The 21846-nt window shown below is 60.2% G+C and overlaps 2 protein-coding genes across 3 annotated transcripts in view; both read left to right on the top strand.

Moving 5' to 3' along the window:
* Nucleotides 1–549: 549 nt before the first annotated feature.
* Nucleotides 550–17368, top strand: LOC117642316. Its single transcript, XM_034380390.1, has 6 exons — nt 550–1266; nt 11097–11258; nt 11905–12042; nt 15670–15763; nt 15863–16036; nt 17038–17368. Exons 1-6 carry the CDS (start codon nt 739–741, stop codon nt 17097–17099), a joined length of 1158 nt encoding a protein of 385 aa, XP_034236281.1. The 5' UTR covers nt 550–738; the 3' UTR covers nt 17100–17368.
* Nucleotides 17369–18927: 1559 nt separating this feature from the next.
* LOC117641998 (nuclear receptor coactivator 3-like) overlaps nt 18928–21846 on the top strand; it is a 52588-nt gene continuing 49669 nt past the window's right edge. For both annotated transcript variants that reach the window (XM_034379728.1, XM_034379729.1), the window contains exon 1: nt 18928–19432. The gene's annotated coding sequence lies outside the window, so the exon portion shown is untranslated. The remainder of the gene's footprint in view (nt 19433–21846) is intronic.

Raw genomic sequence — 21846 nt, 5'->3', positions numbered from 1 at the left:
GAGACGCCGGCGCGGCTGGGTAGGGCAAGCCGGCAGGCTGTGTGTTCCGCAGATGTCGCCGTGTAGGTTCGGTGATGTCATCTCGCTTCCACGACCTGCCGCCTGCCGCCTCGCCGTCTGACTCCCTCCCCGCCACTTTGCCACTCCGCAGCGCTCCGCAGGTCCAAGGCGTGCGGTCGGCGTGACTCAACGCGCCGAGAAGGCCGAGTTAATGGCAAAGGCCGAACTAAACGTTTCGCGTCTTATTTTTGGGAGGGTTCCAGTGTCGCGCCCTCGCCCGCCGTCGCCGAGCACCCTTGCTTGTCGGGCTGTCGGGCTGTCGGGGGAGGGACAGTCCGGTCGGTGCACAACGTGCACAAAGACGCCGGAGAGAGGCCCGCGCACTCCTACCGCCCCGCCGTGGTGCCGCGGTGCCGCGCTCGCTGTGGCGGCGTGGCGGCCCCACTCTCCGCCTGCATCGCCGCCACGCCGCCCCGCCACGCCCCGCCGTGCACGCCGGCCCGGGGCCCCGCCAGCGCGGCCAGCGCGGCCAGCCCAGTCCGACGCGGACGTTCCTCGAGTCAGGTCAGGGTGCGACGACGACCCCGCGGTTCCTCGTGGAGCCCAAGGCGCCCCGAGGCCTTCGTCGCGATCCGTGTGTACGAGAGTGTGTGTGTACTCTTCGAAGCGCCGCCTGCCTGCCACCTCACAGGCCCGCCCCAGGATATGCTCTGAGTCAGCACCGCGCCCGCCGCCACCATGCTGGCCGAGACGCAGCACCGCGGCCCGCCGCCGCCCGCCTTCGTGCTGGACCACCACCGCATGCTGGACATGCCGCGCTCGCCCAGGTCGCCGCGGGCGTCGCGTGCTGCGCGTCCGGGGCTGACCCCCGCGGACGGCCGCAAGGCCATGGCGGCCAACGGCGGCAACGGCCGCCCGTCCACCATGTCCTCGGCCTTCTCGGGCTTCTCGGGCGGGGCGGCGTCGCGGTCCGGCTCCAGCCTGGCGCGGCCCGTGTTCGACTTCGTGCGCACGGGCGGCGGCCGGCCGCTGTCCCTGCCGTACTCCATGGACGTCCGGCCGTCGCCGCCGCCCTCGCTGCTGGACTCGCTCAGCCTGACGGAGGAGCATGACCAGGAGCACTCGCCCGCCGCCTCCCTGCTGGACTCGCCGCGGCTCACGCCGGTGTCCTCCCTGATGGACACGTCGAGCCTGGCGCGGCTCAACAGGCTGCGACCCCTCGGGGCGCTCGGCCTCGGGCCGCAGCCCCAGCTCGACTCTTACCAGGTGAACTTCCTTTCACTCCCAATCACGGAGCTTTCTTTCAGACACAATGTCGCGCCGCTGCCGATGGGTGCCATGCCGGCCCCACGGCCCGCGGCGCCGAGCCGGTGGAGGCCGCCGTGGAGGCACGCCGCACTGCCCGCCGCACACGCTGGCAGTCCACAACGGCCGGCCGGCCCGATCTCTTTGTCATTATGATTGAGTTTGGCCGCCAGGCCCGGCCAGGCCGCCACCACGCGACTAATGACCCAACGATGATGATGATGGCGGTGGCGGTGCGGGCTGCGGTGCTGGTGCTAGCCAGGCCCATCCAGGCCCTCCTCGCCGCCCGACGAGCGCGGGGTAGGCAGGCCGCAGCACAGCGGTGCGACGCGCGAGGCGGGGCTGCCTACCCGGCGCGGGGCCCGGCTCGATACAGAACAGACCTGCTGCCTGCCAGTGCCTGCCCATGCGGGCGCTCCCTGCTCCGCTTCCTTTCGGCATTCACGTGCGCGCCCGCGCGTGCTCGTGTGTGTGGCACACTGTGCGCGCGCGCCTGCGTGTACGCACCACGGAGCAAGGAGGGCTATGGCGTTATTATCAAGCCCGCCCGCCCCGCTCGCCTGCAACTATGGTCGGCCGGTTCCATTTTCTGCCGATTGCAGAGGAAACTGCTGCGTCCGCACAGCTGTGTGTGAGTGTGTGTGTGTGTGTGCGGAGGGGCGTGACGGGCCGCGCGCCACCACGCCGTCGTCGGGTTGGGCGCGCCGATACTGGACTGATAGCGATGCCTCTTATCTCTTCCAGCTACTGCGGTCTCGCGGCTCCGTTTTTCTCTCAAAGGGTTGAGTAACACTTCCGATCTAGAGCAGCCCCGCCCGGCCGCGCCCCCCGGGCCGCGAACACGCCCACGAACAAGCCCGCGCGCGCCGAAACGCACAAACACGCCTTGACACACACATTGGCACCGGCTTCCAAGTTGGTTCATCCTTGCGCGCTGTTATCGCCCTGCTGGAGGTCGCCGTAGTCATGTCGCCGTTGTGCAAGGTGTAGACTTGGAGGTGGGGCCACCGCTGGAGTGCCCCCCCCCCCCCCCTGCCTTCCGGCGAGGTGTCGCGGCGGCGGACAGGTGTCGCGGGGTGGCGCTTGGCGACATTGAGGTGTGCGCGTCCACGCCGTCCATGTGCACGCCGGCGTTGCCTTTGCGGCCGCTCGGCCTCGGCGCCCATCTGCATACTGCATGGGCTGTCCGCGCGCCGCTTTGTATGGAGCGACACACGCGACACGCGACACGCCGCGCGTTTGGCGATTGCCGCGCCGCGTTTGGCGGCCACGAGTCCTCCAGTGGGGGACTCTAGTTAGGCTGTCATGCGGGTAGGCAGCCGGCCGGCACTGTCGACAGGGCGTCTCGGGCAGAACGCCTCGCCGGCCTCGCCGGCCTCGCCCCCGCGGGAAACCGTTTTGCATGCTTTACTGCCTCGAGCGAGCAGCCAGGCTCGGCGGACCGCAGAGCGCCTCGTCTGTCAGTCCCTCTCGCGCCACGAGCGCGACAGAGACAGAGAGGCGAGAGCACTGTCCAGAATCGGACCGCTTCTGCACGGACGGGGCCGCGACCGTCGCGCCGTAACGCCGACTCGCTTGAACTTGAATCACTCCAAAGACAAAGGCCGGCAGGAGGGCGGGGCGGGGCGGGGCGGGGCGTTTTCGATTCGAAGGAGTTTTCCAGCAGCTGCAGCGAGCGAAGGCGGAGTGGCGGAGTGGCGGAGACGAGCGTCCGTGCAGGAGGTCAAGTACCTATTCTCCAGCTGTTGCCCGCGCGTCTCAAGTGCCGGGCCGTGGCGGGCCGTGGCGGGACGTGGCCTGGCCGTCAGCGTGCCCGGCCGCGCGGCCCCGTTTCCCCTTACCTCGGCGGCCCACATGTAAACCTCCCCGCTCCGGGAAAAGTGGACGACGCCAACCTGGTGCATTACGCGCCGGTAGTATCACCGGGTGGAGTGGTAGTTCGACTCCCCCGGCCAGTTGCAGGCAGCAGACAGCTCTCTGCGGACCTGCCGCGGGGGTATCATTAACCGGCGTGCTTAGGGAGGAAGCCGAGGAAGTGAAGCCAAAAGTCCCCGCAAAGTCAGTCCGTCCCGCCATTCTGAGAGAGCCGTTGACATTTCGACCAACCGCTTGGCGGCTACTCGGCCCACGGAGTGCCCGGAGTGCCCACAGGGTATCATCATGTCCTCCGCTCATCGCGGCGCTGGGCGTGCTCGGCGCTCCACGGGGCGGCCACCAAGATAGCGTGCGGCGCAGTGCGGCGCCTGTCCGGTGTCCCGTACGGCCGGGCCAGACGACAAGACGGCGACATCGCGGCATCGCGACATCGCGACATCGCGACATCGCGACATCGCGGCGACGGACGGCCAGTCCACTTCACGTACGGTACCGCACTGCACGCGTGCCCAAGGAACGTGCGCTGCCCCGCGCTGCCCCGCCACGCAGCAGGTGCCTGGATGCCATAGGGGCCCGCCGAGATAGCATCAAGGCCGCCGTCGGGCGGGGCGGGGCGGGGCGGGGCGTTCCCGTCGACGCGGTGCTCGTCGCGTTCACGTGCGCAGTCCCGTACGCACGGGGATGCTGGGCCGTATCCGCGGCCACCGCCCTGTCTGCTGCGTGACTCCGGGTTGGCACACCTGCAAATGTCAAACCGCCCCGCCCCGCCCCGCCCCGCCCCGCCCCGCCCCGCCCCGCCCCACTGCGGCCCTCGGGCTGCTCACGCGCGCGACTGGCTGCGGCCAATTGATTGGAGGAAGACCCTGGCCCGGAATTATCGCGCTCGTGCCGGGCGGGGCGGGGCGGGGCGGGGCGTTCTGCTTCCGGGGACGCGGTGATACTCCGCGCACGCGATAAACCACCCCGTGGCAGTCGCCAGCCGTTTCTCACAGTCCCTCCACGGCGCGCGCGGCTTGACGCAACGCCTCCGGCTGGACAATGATTCGCATTAATTATTGGCGATGTTGGCCAACGTCTCGCGGGGCGAGCGGCGAATTCGCCCGGCTCTGCCTGCCTGGCTGCTTGGCTGGCTGGCTGGCTGGCTGGCTGGCTGCCTGGCTCGATCACGCGGATCTCATGGCGCGATGGCGCTGCGCACGCCGATGCGCATTGCGAAACACGGCCATCTTGACCCCCGCCCGGTCCGGCGGGGCCGCCCACGCCTCGGTTATCCAGGATTCGGCGTGACCGGCTGGCTGGCTCCACGGCCCCACGCCTCGCCCTTGCCGCGGGCCGGGCAGGGCCGGCCAGGGCAGCCTTTCCTCTTTTGGCACTCGATTAAAACAGGAATGGGAATGAGGACCGCGGGAACGTGGCCCTGCGAACGACCGACCCTAATTTTCAATTTATCTTATTTTCCGCCTGTCACGTCGGCCAGCCGGCAAACGGGGTGGCCGGGCCAGGTCCGCGACGACCGGGCCTCACGAAGCGGCAAGCGCCAACGCCTTGGTGGCCGTGAGGGCGTGTAGCGCCGTCGAGATCCCTTAAGGCTCCCTTTAAGGGAGCCCCCGCACGCAGCCAAGCCGGGCCGGGCGGCCGCGGCCGGGCCTCGCCGTCGTGCTGGCGGTGCTGGCCCTTAGTTCGCTGCACCGCGCTTTCACCGTCAGCGGACCGCGGCAAGCGCGGGGCAACGCGGGGGCGGGAGGGGGAAGGGGGGGGGGCTGCACGAAGCAAACATTGCAGCAGCGCGGTGCCGGCAAAATTGCAGGAGAAGAGTCTTCTTCCATCCGTGCCTGCCAAAATCGGCTGGATGGCTATGCCTTCGCGTGTCGACAGTCGGACCGTCGTTAAAAAAAATACAATAGCGAAAAAGCAACCGACCTCAAATTACCATCTTTTTTCGCCCTCTGCGTCGATTTGAAAGCGGCTGAGCTCCTCGTTCGGGGAATGCCCGCTTTGACTCGCGCGGCGCGGAGGGGAGACGCACACACACGCAATAAAAAGTCAAACGCGAGCGGCGCGCGCTTTTTAAACGTGCCTCGTGGCGCCCCGGCCTATTAGTGTGCGGCGCTGTGCTTGTTGTTGTTGTTGCTGCTGTTGTTGTTGCTGCTGTTGCTGCTGCTGTTGTTGTTGCTGCCACCGCCTCGTTACCTGGACTTTCAGGAAATGTCACGGGAACGGCAGAACGGGCCGCGCAGGGCACGGCCAGCCCGGGGCAGGGCAGGCCGGAGCAGAGTGTATAGCAGACTGCTAGACTGCTAGCAGTACGGCACACCGCCAAACGCCATCATGCCGCTCCCGATTTTTCAGGTGTCTTGTTTTCGCGGGGCGAACTCGAGTGCTCCAGCGGCGTGGCTTCGGCGCGTGCGGCACTGTTGGCCGTGAAAGGTGTCGAGTGAGGGACGAGGGGAGGGGAGGGGAGGATCAGCATGACGCCCCGCGGCGCGCACACCGCACGCTCACTTCGAACGGCCGCGTCGCCCTGTCCCTCTCGCATCCCCAAGGGCCGCCCTAGAGCGCGAGAGAGGCAGAGCGACGAAGCGGTGCCGGTGGTGCCCCTCACTGACTGCATGCGCGAATCCGTTTCTGGCGGTCGTGCTGAAACGCACCGAGGATGGGGTTCGTCTGGGCTGGGTCGGGCCTCCAGTGTCTTGCCGCAACCCGCTGCTCATCGTCTCGCAGGCAGGGCAGGGCAGGGCATGGCAGGGCAGGGCATGGCAGGGAGGGCATGGCGAGGCACGGTAGGGCGGCAGGCTGGCTGGCCCGATCTCGCGCGCCAACTCACGACGAAGACTCCGTTCGGCCGTTCGCCGGTCTCTGGAAATGTCATGGCATTGTGGCTGCCCGAGTGGCTGCCTCTGCCTGGCCGGCCGGCCGGCGTGGCACGCAGCGAGCCCCACGCCCCACGCCCGGGACTCGGGATGACGGGCTGCTTGCTGCTTTCTCTGATTATTCACAGGGAGGGCAGCGGCGATGCAACATTACGTCAACGCCGTTCGACGGACGCGGGGCGGGGCGGGGCGGGGCGGGGCCCGCAGCGGCAGCAGACCGCGGGGCCGCGAACGACGCGAAACGCGCGCGATGGTGCGATTGGCTGAGCTTATTTGCAGACCACCCTGCGAATAGAGCTCTCCGTCTGTCTCTCTCTCTCGCTCACTCTGCTCGGCCGCCGCGATAGATGGCTCTGATACTGCCCGCAGCACTAGCCGCGCTTCCGCAGCCCGGTGCGAAATGCGAAATGCGCGAGCGGCTGGCACGCTGGCACCGCCAGAACGCAGATTAAATTCCGAAGGGAGCGCCAGCGAAGCCAGCGAAGCCAGCGAAGCCAGCAAAGAGCGGCGGCTGAATGGCGGCGGCGCCACGCCGTTTCTCGATGCTTTCGTTTCGATAGCTCGATAGCTCGATAGCGACCAATTTGGCGCCCGGCTTCCGGTCTGCCGGCCTTCCGCTGCTCATCCCACGGCTCATGCTTTTTGCGCGGCTCCGTTCATTTCGTGTTTCGGGAGCGGGAGCAAGCAGCCCCGCGGTGGTGTCGGAAACAATGTCCAGAGCCTGCCGCCGTTTTCTCCGCCGCGGAGACGAGGACGGCGACGGCGACCGCCAGGCAGAGCGACAGAGAGAGAGAGAAGTCGTCAGAAAGGATGACGGCGCGTACCGAGAGCGCCGCTCAAATCAAAGTGCTGCTCGCCTGCTGTCGTGCCGCTGCCGCTGTCACAGGGACGCGGACGCGAAAGCAGAGAAAACATGTCATTCGTTTAAGCGAAAAACACAACAAAAACAACAAACAATTTTTCTTTTATTAGCTGTCCGCAAATTGCGGGGCAAATTGAGCGCTGGCCGTTACTGCCGCGGTCCGCGGTATCCTGCATCGGAATGGGTCGGGACGCTGCGCTGCGCGTTGCGACGAGACCGCCAAGGCCCAAGGGCGCGTCGTCCGCGCGTGCCAAGCCAGGCCAAGAGCGCCACAGCGCACAGTGGGCCAGAAGACCGGTGGAGGCGGCCAAAACTCGAGACGCGTTTTGAGCTCCAGAGTCGCTAAATGAGCCTCAAATCGAACGTGTGACCCCACCAATGGATTGCTCTCCGAACGAGGAATCCATTGGTGGGGTCACACGTTCAGTTCGAGTCCCATTTAGCAACTCTGGAGCTCAAAGCGCGTCTAGAGCTTTGGCCGCCTCCACCGGTCTTCTGGCCCACTGTACAGCGCCAAGCAGGCCCAAGCAGGCCCAAGCAGGCGGCCCTGGCGGAGACGCTGCGTGTCCTCCGCGTCCTGACTCCGTCCTGCCTCCTGTCGTCCCGGACCGCCACGGACCGCGGATCCACGCTAACCACTCGGGAATGGCACCGGGCACGGGCCGCGGAGTAGACCACCTTGGGAGGCCGGCTAGCGCGCTAGCGCCGCGGTGCCGCGGTGCCGCGCCACTGCAATGCGGACTCGGATTCCTGCCTCGTCTTCTCCGTCTTCCGGAACCGGGTGGGCCTTGGCGCCTTGGGTGAGGCTAGCGAGCCCCGCCCGTGTTCAAAGCCCGTTGCCGTGAGACGCGTAAGGCCCGGCGCGAGAGCCGTTTGGCAGTTCGGCCAGGCGGAGCGGAGCGCTCGTCCATGGGATTTATGCCCTAATTACGAACGCCCAAGTGAAAAGCGAAAACTGTGCGCCGCCGTCGGGACTCGAACGCGTGTCTCGCGGCTTACGTCACGGCATTGATACTCTAAGCTCGCGCCGTCGGGCCCGCAGCGTGGCCCGCACCACCTGAGGCTCGCCAGCCCCGCCAGCCCCGCCACAGCGCCCACGCCACTGGAAACGCGCCCTGATGTGTTCATCCTTCTGCCGCTTCTGCGGTCGGGGTACAGTCTCCGCGAAAAGCAGTGCCCTCGCCCGCAGCGCGCGAAGCGGGGCGAAGCCTCCGCCCTTGGAAACTCCAACCTCCAGTCCTCCAGTCCGGCACAGACGTCAATTTTTAGCAGATGATACCTCCACCACACTTGAAACATACTTAAAAATACTGTACACATGAAGGTGTCAGCGTGCTTTTACTCTCGAGTCCAGAAACCAAGCGCGTATCCTAACAATATAATAGGGGCTGGCCGCCGGGGCGGGCTGGTGTGTCTGGCTGGCTGGCTGGCGGTGAGGCGCAGCCTGGCACCCCCTACCCCCTCCTCGCGCGCGACGGCCCGCGCGCCACATTGACAATCCCTCTCCGCCTGCCACGTCTCAAAGGGTGGGTGACTCGGGCAGACCTCGACCTCGGCTCTGCTCAGCTCGTGCCGGCTTCGGCGCCAGCTCGGCCTCGTTCGTTGAATGAGATTTTAAGAACTATCTTTGGAATGAGCCCATACTAATGAGCCCAGAAGAAAACCAAACGAGTATCATCTGCTTTTATTAGCGTTCGTTGAATGAGATTTTTTGTTTGCCGTATACGGCTTTTGGTCTGCCTCATACGGTTTTTGATTTGCCGCATACGGTTTTTTGTTTGCCGTATACGGCTTTTGGTCTGCCTCATACGGTTTTTGATTTGCCGCATACGGTTTTTTGTTTGCCGTATACGGCTTTTGGTCTGCCTCATACGGGTTTTGATTTGCCGCATACGGTTTTTTGTTTGCGTATACGGCTTTTGGTCTGCCTCATACGGTTTTTGATTTGCCGCATACGGTTTTTTGTTTGCCGTATACGGCTTTTGGTCTGCCTCATAGGGTTTTTTGATTTGCCGCATACGGTTTTTTGTTTGCCGTATACGGCTTTTGGTCTGCCTCATACGGTTTTTGATTTGCCGCATACGGTTTTTTGTTTGCGTATACGGCTTTTGGTCTGCCTCATACGGTTTTTGATTTGCCGCATACGGTTTTTTGTTTGCCGTATACGGCTTTTGGTCTGCCTCATACGGGTTTTGATTTGCCGCATAGGGTTTTTTTGTTTGCCGTATACGGCTTTTGGTCTGCCTCATACGGTTTTTGATTTGCCGCATAGGGTTTTTTTGTTTGCCGAATACGGCTTTTGGTCTGCCTCATACGGTTTTTGATTTGCCGCATACGGTTTTTTGTTTGCCGTATACGGCTTTTGGTCTGCCTCATACGGTTTTTGATTTGGCGCATACGGTTTTTTGTTTGCCGTATACGGCTTTTGGTCTGCCTCATACGGTTTTTGATTTGCCGCATACGGTTTTTTGTTTGCCGTATACGGTTTTTGGTCTGCCTCATACGGTTTTTGATTTGCCGCATACGGTTTTTTGTTTGCCGTATACGGCTTTTGGCCTGCCTCATACGGTTTTTGATTTGCCGCATACGGTTTTTTGTTTGCCGTATACGGCTTTTGGTCTGCCTCATACGGTTTTTGATTTGCCGCATACGGTTTTTTGTTTGCCGTATACGGCTTTTGGTCTGCCTCATACGGGTTTTGATTTGCCGCATACGGTTTTTTGTTTGCCGTATACGGCTTTTGGTCTGCCTCATACGGTTTTTGATTTGCCGCATACGGTTTTTTGTTTGCGTATACGGCTTTTGGTCTGCCTCATACGGTTTTTGATTTGCCGCATACGGTTTTTTGTTTGCCGTATACGGCTTTTGGTGTGCCTCATACGGGTTTTGATTTGCCGCATACGGTTTTTTGTTTGCCGTATACGGCTTTTGGTCTGCCTCATACGGTTTTTGATTTGCCGCATACGGTTTTTTGTTTGCCAAATACGGCTTTTGGTCTGCCTCATACGGTTTTTGATTTGCCGCATACGGTTTTTTGTTTGCCGTATACGGCTTTTGGTCTGCCTCATACGGTTTTTGATTTGCCGCATACGGTTTTTTGTTTGCCGTATACGGCTTTTGGTCTGCCTCATACGGTTTTTGATTTGCCGCATACGGTTTTTAGCAGATGATACCTTCACCACACTTGAAACATACTTATAAATACTGTACACATGAAGGTGTCAGCGTGCTTTTACTCTCGAGTCCAGAAACCAAGCGCGTATCCTAACAATATAATAGGGGCTGGCCGCCGGGGCGGGCTGGTGTGTCTGGCTGGCTGGCTGGCGGTGAGGCGCAGCCTGCGCGGACGTCTCAAAGGGTGGGTGACTCGGGCAGACCTCGGCTCTGCTCAGCTCGTGCCGGCTTCGGCGCCAGCTCGGCCTCGTTCGTTGAATGAGATTTTAAGAACTATCTTTGGAATGAGCCCATACTAATGAGCCCAGAAGAAAACCAAACGAGTATCATCTGCTTTCATTAACGTTCGTTGAATGAGATTTTCCCTGTCGGTAGACAAAACCGCCGGGAGCGGGAAGATGATCCACCAGGAGGCGACCGGCGGCCTCTCGCTGAAGGATGGCCGCTCGGCCGCTCCCACGCGTCGAGCCGTCAGGCAGTCGGCAGCGCGTCTCCCAATAGCGGACGAAATGTGTCTGCGCCTGTCGACGGTACAGGCATGATGAGTCCTCTGCCCTCGCCTCTGCCTCCCACTGAGTCACGGCACGGCGCCGCCACCTGGCCGCCGCGCGCCGTGCCGTGCCGTGCCGCCGCGGACGCCGATTTACTTTTGAATACGTTTTGGATGACTCACGCGCCCAATCAGGGCCCGGCCCGGCTGGGCACGGCGGCGCGGCACCAGGAAGTGTCAACGCCCCTCGGCGTGCATCGCCGCATCGCCGCGGCGCACTTCTTGTCGTCGCCGGGCACGCCTCCGTTATCGCCGCGCCACCATCGCCGAGCCGAGCCGGGCGTTTTGAGGTTTCTGCTGGAAGATGCGTGCCGCGATTAGTACCCGCCGTAGCCTGATTCCGATTCGTCGCTCCGTCTCTCTCGCACCCTTCCGGGGCGCGCCGTGAGTGCGAGAGAGACGGAGACAGCTCGTTTTACGGCCTCACTGAAGGGGGATTTGGATTTGCTTGGGTTTGCAGGCCCTGCCCGCCATCAAGCGCGGCGTCCTCTGGCAGCAGCGCGAGCGCCTGTGGAGCCGCTGGAAGGAGCGCTACTTCGTGCTGACGAGTGACTACCTGCACTGCTTCAAGCGGCGCGCCGCGGGGGACGGCCTGTCGCAGATGGGCCACTTCATCTTCAAGGTGACTATTTCTCCGGGAGCGCGCTCTCAAACTGTTCCAAACGGTTGCAACCTGTTTTGCTGCGCGCAACCCTCTCGGGCCGGTGAAGCTGCCCTGCAGCCGCCACGGTTCACATGCACCGGACGTTTCGCAAGCGGCAATCCAAGCGCAAAGCGCGAAGCGCAAAGCGCGGAGGGGCGCTGGGCGCTGTTCGCAGTGTGTCGCAACGCCGCAACGCCCAGCGGAGCGCCGTGGCAGTAGGCATCCCGTGGGCCGCGCGCACGGCTGCGCGGCGGGCGGCCCAGCGTGCCCCTGCGAAGCCAATCTTCGCGCTGCTACGCTGCTAATCTGTCCGAACCGCCAGTGCCACGCTGCTCCAGCCGCTGCAGCTGCTCTCGGGCTTTCCCACGCCGCAGCGTGCCGCGGCCGCGTGGCTGCGTTGCGCTGCATTTAGCGAGGCTAGGCGAGGCGCTGGCCGGCGAGGTGCTTCGCCTGCCTCGCAAGCCTCGCCCCTCCACCTCCGCGAGGCCCTTGTCGTGCTGCAGAGCTTTCCGAACACTCGTTGCACCGTCTCTCTCGCACTCACGCGGCGCCCCGTAGGAGTGCGACAGAGATGGAGCGACGAAAGATGCAGTGTCCTAACGCCCCTGCCGTTTTCATTTCGCAGATCCGCCTGGTGGACCTGGACGCCCCCGAGTGGGTGAACCGGCGCAGCTACAGTGTGGTGGCGCTCAGCACCCGGGACCGGCCGCGCGTGCTGCTGCGGGCCGCGCACGGCCTGGAGGACTGGTTCGAGCTGCTGGAGGTACGCCGTGCCCCGTGCTCTACTACGCCGCCATTATGTAAACTCGCGAAATGAATGAACGCGCGCTCTACACTGTATGGAGATGCGGGAAGAAAGTTGCCATTATGACTCGCGCCGCCGCCGCGCTGCCGCGCTACCGCCTATTGTTGTTGTTTGTAGACTCTGTCACCACGCCTCTTGTTGTTGCTGGCGGGGCGCTGGCCGTGGCGGCGTGCGCGTGATGCGACTCCGGGGCGTGACTGCGATACAGTGTGCCGCACGGCGCGCACGGCGCGGTGGGTTGGGTTGACTGGCCCGGCGGTCCCGGTCTTTGCAGTGCAGCGTGCCTGTCGGGGCGGCGGGGCGGCGGGGCGACTCACCCCTCGATAAGGACGTATCGGGGCACTTTCACTGCGGGTGTCGCACCGCGCCCCGCGCCGCCGTGGGGCAGGGAACGCCGCCGTGGAGCTCGTCGACAGGAGGCGGCGGCTGACAGAGCACGCCGATAGAGACCTCGGCGACATAGAGACGCCGCAACGAAGCACGCTCACATGGAGCCAGCCGCCATAGAGCACGCTGACATCGAGCACGCCAGCGTGGAGCAGGCCGCGGATGCAGGCAGCCGGGTTCATGACCCCCGAGTCCATCACGGCGGCCATTACCTGCCGTTAGGGTTCGGCCGTCGGGTAAGTGGGCAGCACGGGCAATTAAAGGCAAAACCACGTATCGCCGATCCGACGGCCAACGGAACTCGACTTGCCACCGACTTGCATCTGGCTCGTCACCATGACGGCCTCCTTGTTGTATTGGTTGGCGTCGCCCAGCGAGCTGGTTTCGAACAGCGTGCTGCCTCTCTCGCGAACTCCAGGTCCGTTCCGTCGGAGGTGCGAGAGAGACGAAGCGCTGTTCGAAACGGCGTCGCAACGGAACGATATCTCGGAGTCCTGGAGTCCTGGAGTCCTGGAGTCCTGGAGTCCTGGAGTCCTGGAGTCCTGGAGTCCTGGAGTCCTGGTGTCCTGGAGTCCTGGAGTCCTGGAGTCCTGGAGTCCTGGAGTCCTGGAGTCCTGGAGTCCTGGAGTCCTGGTGTCCTGGAGTCCTGGAGTCCTGGAGTCCTGGAGTCTGGAGTCCTGGAGTCCTGGAGTCCTGGAGTCCTGGAGTCCTGGAGTCCTGGAGTCCTGGAGTCCTGGAGTCCTGGAGCTGGGCAGGAAGGAAGCGAGGAAGCCGCGGCGATTCGGAGAGCAGAGAGCGCGACTCCGCGGCGCTCTCGTCCGGTCCGACCCAGCCCGGCCCGGCCCGGCCAGGCCTGCAGGCTGATTCCGAGAGGCAGTTCCGTCGCTGTCTCTCTCGCCCCTCCACCGGACGCCTCACGAGTGCGAGAGAGGCAGAGCGACGAAAACGGCTCTCGGAATCAGCCTGCTAGCCGTCGCCATTCGAGTCGCCTCGCCAGAGGACTAGCGGGCTCGTTGCAGTTGTTCTGGTTTCTGTTTTTCTTCAAAGTGCCCTCCCCTGCCCTGCCCCTGCCACTCCCCCTCTCTCTTTCCGGGACGCCACCTCTTTCTTCGGCTTTTGTTCGTGCCTTGGTTCGACGCCGCTACGCCGCTGCACTGCCGCGAGCTCGCGCTGCTGATTGACATGCCGCTCGGTCGGCGTGGCCGGGGGGGGGGGAGGCATTGAACACCCCCGCTGCGCGTCGTCCTCAGTCTCGCAGACCGCAAAGACTCCGCCGAGGCATCGCGATGCGCCGCTACAGTGCTGCTCTCTGCGGTGCAACTTGCGTCTGCGGTGAGCCGCCTCATTGCTTCGTAATGTGTGGTACACCGTGGTACGCTGTGGAGGGGGGAGTCAGTCACCTCAGGTAAATTGCCTCCATGAGCGAAAATAAAAGCGCTGTTGGCCAAGCGCGCGGGTTTTTGGCTTTCGACGATTGTTCTAAATTGAACTGCTGCGAGGTCAGAGCCGCGAGGAGACGCAGATGGTAGTGCGAGGGCCGCGAGTTGGACTCCCGGCACAGCGCTCCTGGAGCCTGGGGCCCAGGCCCTGGGCGCCTGGCTGGAGACAATGATGCCCGCTGGCCGCTTGGCTGTGCCGGCTGTGTGACGTAAGACGCACCGCGGTGGCCAAAGGCAGCCAATGGCGGAGCGGCCGATGCGGACTTCTCGTTCCGTTCGTAACAAACTGATGATCCCGGCCGGCCGGCCCGGTCCCCCCGGTCGGGTCCCCCGACCCACTTTTCATACCGGCTGGCTTCCCGGCCGCGCCGTGCGGCCGCGCCCCGCTCGTCTCGTCACGTCAGTGGCCGTCAGTCCGCTGTCAGTCGAAGCAGGTGACATCGCCACGTCACGGGGCGGGCCGTCGCGGCGTGACACCGGCGTGACGGCGTGACGAGGCGCTCACTTTCCTCGTGATGAACGAGCTTGCCGCCCTCGGCCGTGTGGCCCGCGGGGCCGCGGGGCGCGTGGGTGCCGCTGGAGAGGCAGCTGGGCCCCTGTCGGCTGCTGCAGACTTATTCTGTCTCTCTCGCACTCATGGGGTGTCCCGCATAGGCGCGAGAGAGAAAGGGCGACTAAGCGTCTTTCGGAATCAGACTGCTGCCCCCGACCCGCGGCACGCGAAAGGCAGACGCCTCGTGCCCCCTCCCCTTTCCTCATTAAATAAGAATCATCCACGCCGAGCCGGCGAGCTCGAGGCCGAGGCCAGGCCGACGAATTTGCGCGAATTTGGCTCCGGATTTGGCGTGCTGCTGAACCTTCATCTCGCTTGCCCGCGGCATGCCCACGTGCTCGCAGCAATTTCGAAAAGGCCTGCCGGCCTTTGCCGCCGAGCAACGAGAGCTAAACTTTTCCACCTGGCGAGTGATTCCGGAAGATCTTTTCCTCGCCCTGTCTCTCTCGCATCCCTGTGAGCGCGAAGGAGGCAGGGCGAAACTGGCACTCGCCAGAGCTTGCGCGCGCTTGCGCGGATGTTTGTCGGGAGCAGAGAATTAAAAGTGCGCACCCAGAGTAGCCCCGGAGCCAAGGACCCCAAGGGCGCGTGCTCTCGCAAGCTCCGTCTCTCTGTCTCTCTCTCTGTCTCTCTCGCACTCATGGGGCGCGTTCCGTTCGCGTGCGAGAGAGACCGAGTGCTCCGTCTCGGACGCAGCCTGCAGCCCCGGACCCCGGGCCGGCGTTGGAAGCCCGACAGCCTGGAAGCGCGCTGGAGAGGCGCTTCTACTTCCTGTCGAGGGCCTCGCGAGGGCACCCCACACTGGAGGGCTGGAACGGCTGGAAGGCGCGCAATGAGTTTCCAGTTTCAAGGCTGCCAGCGCTGCCAGCCGACACGACGCGTTATTACCCGGCCAGCTCAAATCTGAAATCACGCCCCAAAAAAAAAGCCTGTAGTGCACAAGAAAAAAACGTTAGCAAAGTTTTAAAAATTTAACCAAATAAAAGGCAAATTTTTTTGGCGCATTAATGGCACCTGTGGTCCAGCCTCTCAAGCCCAAGTTTAAGACTAAGCTTGACGGGAGGGTTTTTTGCCTACTGCATGTTGCCCGCCGACGACGACAGGCGCTTGTTGAGGACGGGAAGGCTTATCCCACCCGTGCTGTGCGCCGCGCCTTGCACTGTACCTGGCAGAGCCTTACACGTGCGTCTCGTCTCCCTGTTCCAGGAATGCACCCTGACCAGCAAGGAACGCCGGCGCGCCCTGTACGAGAGCAGGCACCCCATGCCGTGCGAGTGGGCGGGCTCGCTGCATCGCGAGGGTGCGTTCCAGGCGTTGCCGGCGTTGCCAGTGTACCACGCCGAGCATCCGGCGGATACACTATAAGTCCGAAATGTTGACGCCCCCGTTCTGTCCGCAGGGTCCCTGTCCATGTCGCCGGGCGTGGAGGTGCTGCTGCGACGGCGCCTGGAGGAGCAGGAGCGCGACAGGAACCGTGAGCAGCAGGAGCGGGACCAGGAGCGGGACCAGGAGCGGGGCCGGGAGGACTTCTGGACTTCCTTCCAGCGTAGACCTCAACGTAAGCGACAGTGCAGTGGCGAAGCACGAGAGGGCTCAACTTCATAACGATGCACCTGTTTCCAAGAGGCTGGTTGCCTTCTAGGCAATATCGAGACTTAGTTATCCCGAGAAGTTGCCTCAACCGGCGGGCCTTACGGTAGAAACTGCAGCTTTGTTGGAATCGGAACAGGAGTCATTTTTGTTTTGACGGTTGGCGCTCTGGTTCTGGTTGCAGTGCTGACAGACGAGCCACCCCCTTCCGCCCCCGCCACGTACCGGCCGCCCCCGCGCGCCGGGCCGCCGCCGCCCGTGCCGCCCCCGGCAGCGCCCTACCAGCCGCCGCCCGCCCCCGGGTCGCACCCCACGCCGATGGCCTCGCCGATGGCGGAGCTACTGGGCGGGGGCCATGCGGGGCACGGGGGGCACGGGGGGCCACCGCCACGCCAGCCTGTCTATCACAGGCTGAACCCCGACGTGTTCTTCATGGCTGCAGGTCAGAATCCAGTACCAACCCCTGTGGGGCCGGGGAGCCCCCCCCCCCCAATGGCCGCGATATCTCCGACCCGTGGACCGCCCTGCTCCCCGTGAGAACCCTGTCCAGGGCAGGTCGACCAAGGTTGCGTCGGCTATTGACGATTCCAGCACGGGGCGGATCCAGAGGGGATGGAAAGAGAGGGGAGGGGTGGGGTGGGGAGGGGAAGTACAGTACGGTGGGAAGTGTGTTTGTCGAGGTGTCGGACTGTGGGACAGTCTTTCGTCACGCTGTCTCCCTCGCACTCGGGGGCGTTTCGTCGAGGTGTGAGAGGGACGGAGCGGCGAAACGCGGCTCGGAATCATTCGGGCCGGCGAATCAGGTGTCACTGCGGTCGACTTGCATCCGTGACCTGGCGGCTGACGGCGCCGATGCGCACAGTGCCGTGCCAGCCGCGCCACCGCCTCCACGGCGCGTCGGCGCGAGGTGCCTGGGAAGTCTCGACACGTCCTAATCAAAGAAGTCCTTTCTCACTTTTCCCCCGTGCTGTTTCACTGTTTCAGAGAGGCCCAGCAGCGACGCCATGAGCTGGAGGTCGAGGGACTACCGCCACACCCAGGTGTAGCCAGGCTCTCCTCCGCGGCGCCCTCAAGACGGTTCCAAGCTAACGTTCTGTGTTAAATTAATATTTTGTACTGTGTACATGTCTGTAATTACGATAATAGAGCTACGAATTAGATTAATAATGGGCAGAGACGTGTTGGTGATGCCTGTTCGACTGTAATTGTGATAAACTAGCAACATTACCAAATGCACATCTTGTCATTCAAACAGTGAACAAAGTGCGCCTAAGCATGCATTTCATGAATGTAAAATGCTAAACTGTGTAAAATAAAACGATATTATTTCAAAACAAATGAACTTATTCCCAAGCGAAGCACATCCATCCCTTTTGAAACCCACCCCACCACATACATTTGGCCGAGGAATATGTGTGAATATTATAAGAAAACTAGACGTGTCGAGTAAAGTAATTGCATATCTGAAAGGAGCTGTTTTTGCTAACTTTGGGCGGCTACTGCATCCAATCCAGCTGTTGCCAAAGGCCTTCCTCAACGTCCTGGCATTCTTCAGATCATCAGTAGACCGACCTCTCAAAGAACCTACTCATATTTATATTCCTGAAATATCGATAGAAATACTACGCATATATTCTTCTGGGAAATTTTGGTCCTGTATCAAGTTAAGGATTCGACCATCTGACTCGTTGACTCGACGATCGCGACTGATGCGACACACGAGCATGTGTAATAGGGCTTGAGTCATCGACAGAGTCAGAATAGGTCAGAATCCTTAACTTGATAAAGCCCTGGTCCTGTTCGTTTCAATTGACCTCCTCCTCAGTTGACCAACCCAATCAAAGTAAAGAGTAAAGCGTGCTGTCTGCTGTGGTAGCTGTGGTGGTGGCGGAGCGCCGGCAGGGTAGGCCACCCATCGGGCGCGCGGTGCGGTGCGCGCGCCTGGCGGCGGCCTAGGCAGGCATCCCAACGTGCGCGTGGCTGCCGTGGCCGCCGTGGCCGCCGTGGCCGCGTGACGTGACGGTTTCGCTGGTCGAGGCCAAAAGCCTGTTGCGCGTTGGGAAAGGCGAAGCGCACGGCGCACCGAGCGGGGCCCAGTCCTTTTCATTGCAATTGGCAAATCACTGTGTCGCTGGAAAAGTTTCTTTGTCGTATTTTTTAGGGGAGAGAGAGAGGGCCTTGATTGCGCAACGTGTCGTCGCGAAAAGTTCGCTCCTGACAAAGTTTGGACCGTAAAGGTCGCGAACTAGGTGACTGACAGTTGATGGAGTTCATTCGTTTCAAACGCAGTTGTTTCAGTCAGTAGCATAAACAAAAACTCATTAATGAACTTTGGGACACAAAATGAAGGGTCTTGGTCTTCATCTAGAAGTCTACCTTTTACTGCATGTGAACGAAAAAAGGCAATAAGCACACAAATTTTGATCAGCTACTGTATGACATCGGCTCAACGTAGCGTACTAACAAGTTCAGTGTCGTCCCCCCGACTCGTACGTATGATGACGTCATTCTCAGTAGTCAGATGATTCAAAAGTCCCGCGCCGTGTTGCCGGTCTGTGCTCCGAGAGCTCTACCAACCCACTGCAAGAAAATCCAACTGCCTCAGCGACGTATATTGGAGGCTTGAGCTGCCTTCATTGTTCTTCTTGAATTTATTTAGGATTTGGATTGCTTTCACGGATAGAAATGACCCAAGTCGGGTTTCTATCCCACACTTAGTGTGCTGAGCTGTGTCATACATTCTATTGGCACTACCGGCCCCGACCTTGAGATGTCCCCTTCTCGACCAACCAGCGGCAGTGTTTTGAAAAGCCGGCCAATCAGAGGCGCCGTTACAAAAGTGTCTGTCAGGGTCAACAAATCCTGGCTGCTTTCGTAAAATAGTTGACAATCGCGCAGCCATATTGTATTGAGTTTTACTACTCTGTCTTGATGTGCCATGATTTAATTACAACTCGTATTTACAGTGGTGTTATTTTGCGTGTGTTCGTCGAGCGGCCGTGGCGTTCGGCAGTGACTTGTGTCCGCCCATCGAGTGCCAGTGCAGTGCGTTGGAGCCTGGCATTAGCGGACTGTGGTTGATAACAGGACCTTGAAACTGCGATGGTCTGTGAGCTCCCTGGAATGTGTGAGGTGTTGTGAGGCCCCGGCAAAGGCCACCCCCGAGTCCCGGCCCCGTTCAACGCCAAGTGGACCCTTGCCGAGGTTAAGCCCGGCCCTGTGCGCTGTGCTTGTGTGTGGACGCTGGGTTGGTCCGGGCACCGCAGCCCCGAGCCAGGTCGACCCAATCCGAGCTGCGACTCCAGGCACCAGGCCGTTGGGGCAGCCCTAGGGCTGAGCAGTGCCCCTGGGTCTACTGCTGCTACTGCAGGCATGCACTGTAAGTATTCCTGGTGCAGGGGCGCATCAGCCCCCTGTATGTGTCACGCACACCCTGGCAGCAGGCCTGTCACTTGGTCACCTCTCCCTCCTGACACTTGTGCTGTCGACCATGTCTGCGACATTGGTCACAGGTGACTTGGCTGCTTGTCGACAAAGAAACACCTGGTCAGATGGTTTTTGTGGATGACTAGATCAGCTGAAAATGTTTTTCAGTAAGTTTGTCATGCCCTAAAGAGCTAGTTTCATCTTAGTGTACGTTTGGTCCACCTGTCTTACAACTGTGTGACAATTGAGATCGATTGTTTACATTGTGCGTGATGGTCATTATTATGTACCGGAATGCTTCATTGTTTTATTTTACATTTTATCTCATCTACATTAGTAGAATTGATCGAGTTTCTGTACAGCAGTGTTTCTACAGTGGTTTGTTTGTGTTGAAATGCAAGTGGTCTTGGTTGTCTGTCTTGAGAACCCAACCTATAAATCAGAACTATTAGTTTATGAATGATGAGAATTACATTTTAAGCTTATGCTCGGCTGTACAGTTAGTTTGAAAAGTTTCTGAATGTTATCTTATATTGAATATGACTTTATAGATGTTTCTCTCACTTTGAATTTTCTGCCATAACCTTGACCAACATCTTGTCATGATCCGTGCTCCCAATGAGAATTCTAGACATTGCGTAGTGATTTACAGCTTTCCGATCCTCAAATATTGTAAATAATTGTTTGTTTCAATTTTTTTGAGGTCTCTTAGGACTATTGTGCAATTATTTTCATGTATTTCTATTGTTTTGGGTCTGGTGTTTCACATCTGTTACTCTTTTTTATTCTTATTAGTAAAGATTTGTGTTTCCTTGTTTTTGTTAAATCTGACATGCACTGTCTAATATTGTGGCATGGTCTGCGAGAGTTCCTTCTGTAACTATTCTATTGTTATTGACATGCTTTTAATGTTGTCAAATTTTTAGGTTAGGGTTCCCACACCTGTTTGTTTTGAGAAAATTCACAGAATGATGTGGTGCGATATTGCAATTATTCTAGCTCTCAAACTTCCAATTTTCCTGTTTCTGGTTTCGCGCTCCTCACTGTGGTTCTAAAGTTTTGAGTATACTCTGTGTTTTTATGTAACGTCTTCATCAACGGCAGTTTAGCATGTGTGTCATGGGGAAATAGTGTTTTTCGCTGCATGAAATGTACTCCTTATTCAGGATTTTAATTAATAATTAGGTATTGTGTATACTTTTCTAAATCCTAATTTTAATAATGGGTGCTTTATGAGTCCTTTCTGAGGCACACATTTCATTTGCCTCTGCAAATGATGCAGGTTGTGAATTGGTAAATGGTAAAAATGTATTGGTCAAATGGTTAAAAAATTCCCCAACCTTTCTGCTTAGTTCTGTGAGATAAGTAATCTTTAAGTTTCTAGAAATGTATTTTTTAGTAAAGAAATAAGGCTGGTTCAATTTACAATGCCCCCTCCCTCCCAAAAATGATGTATATTTTCTGAAATTAATCATGTGCAGGAAATACTGTACTGTACGACCCGGACCTAGACAACAAAGGCTAATTTGGGACTATCTCTTTGGTCTGATTATTTCCTGATACTAGCACACTATGAAAGATTGTGCTGTACAGTGAGGGTACACTAGTTTTTCTATTTACACAAGTGATGCCGCTGTAGTTTTTTTTCCACGCGGAAAAAAGTATAATAGAATGAGAGGGTGTGGGTTATTGCATATTGCCTAGCATCGGAAATTCTCTCCCCTCCCCCTTTCATGTTTCTCTCGTGGGCGTGTTTTATTTTTCACCTGTTTTCTAAATTATTCTTCACGTTGCGATGCTGTGAATGATTGATGGAAGTGACTGCTGGCTTGCGTTACGTTTAAATGACGTCCGTGTCCGTGTGTCTGTGTGCGCGTGTGCCAGTGAGCGTGAGTGTGCGCGCGTGGGGGAGGGGGAGGGGGCCGCTTGTACCTACGCCACGCCGCGCCACGCTGCGCCACGCAGGGAAAGGGATGGCAGTGTGGGGCCCAGCCCCAGGCCCGTGGGGGTGGGGTGGGGTGACGTCGCGTGGTTGCACTTGCGGTGTATCTATCGACCCGTATGCCGCGCTGCCCTCTGTGCTGCCCTGCGCTGCCCTGCAGTGCCCTCCGCGGGTGGAGTCCACCCCCTGCGGCCCTACGGCCCTACGCCCTACGCCCTGCACCCCTCTGCTGCCCTTACGACCTGCCAGGCCCTGCGACGGTGAGCCCTGTCCCTGCAAGGCGCAAATGGAGGTGGACATGTCTTCGGGGGAAGTCCCTGGCTAGGGGCCCGCCTGGCGGGTTTGGCGCGCGCTCGCCTGTAATTCGAACCCTTGAGGGAAGTGCCACGGTTCGTCGTTTTTCCGCGCAGTTTGTTTTTTGTTTG

This window comes from Thrips palmi, unplaced genomic scaffold, assembly GCF_012932325.1.
Source record: "Thrips palmi isolate BJ-2018 unplaced genomic scaffold, TpBJ-2018v1 HiC_scaffold_16, whole genome shotgun sequence".
Lineage (NCBI taxonomy): Eukaryota > Metazoa > Arthropoda > Insecta > Thysanoptera > Thripidae > Thrips > Thrips palmi.
Note: the sequence above shows the minus strand (reverse complement) of the source record. Positions and strands in the feature narration are given on the sequence as shown.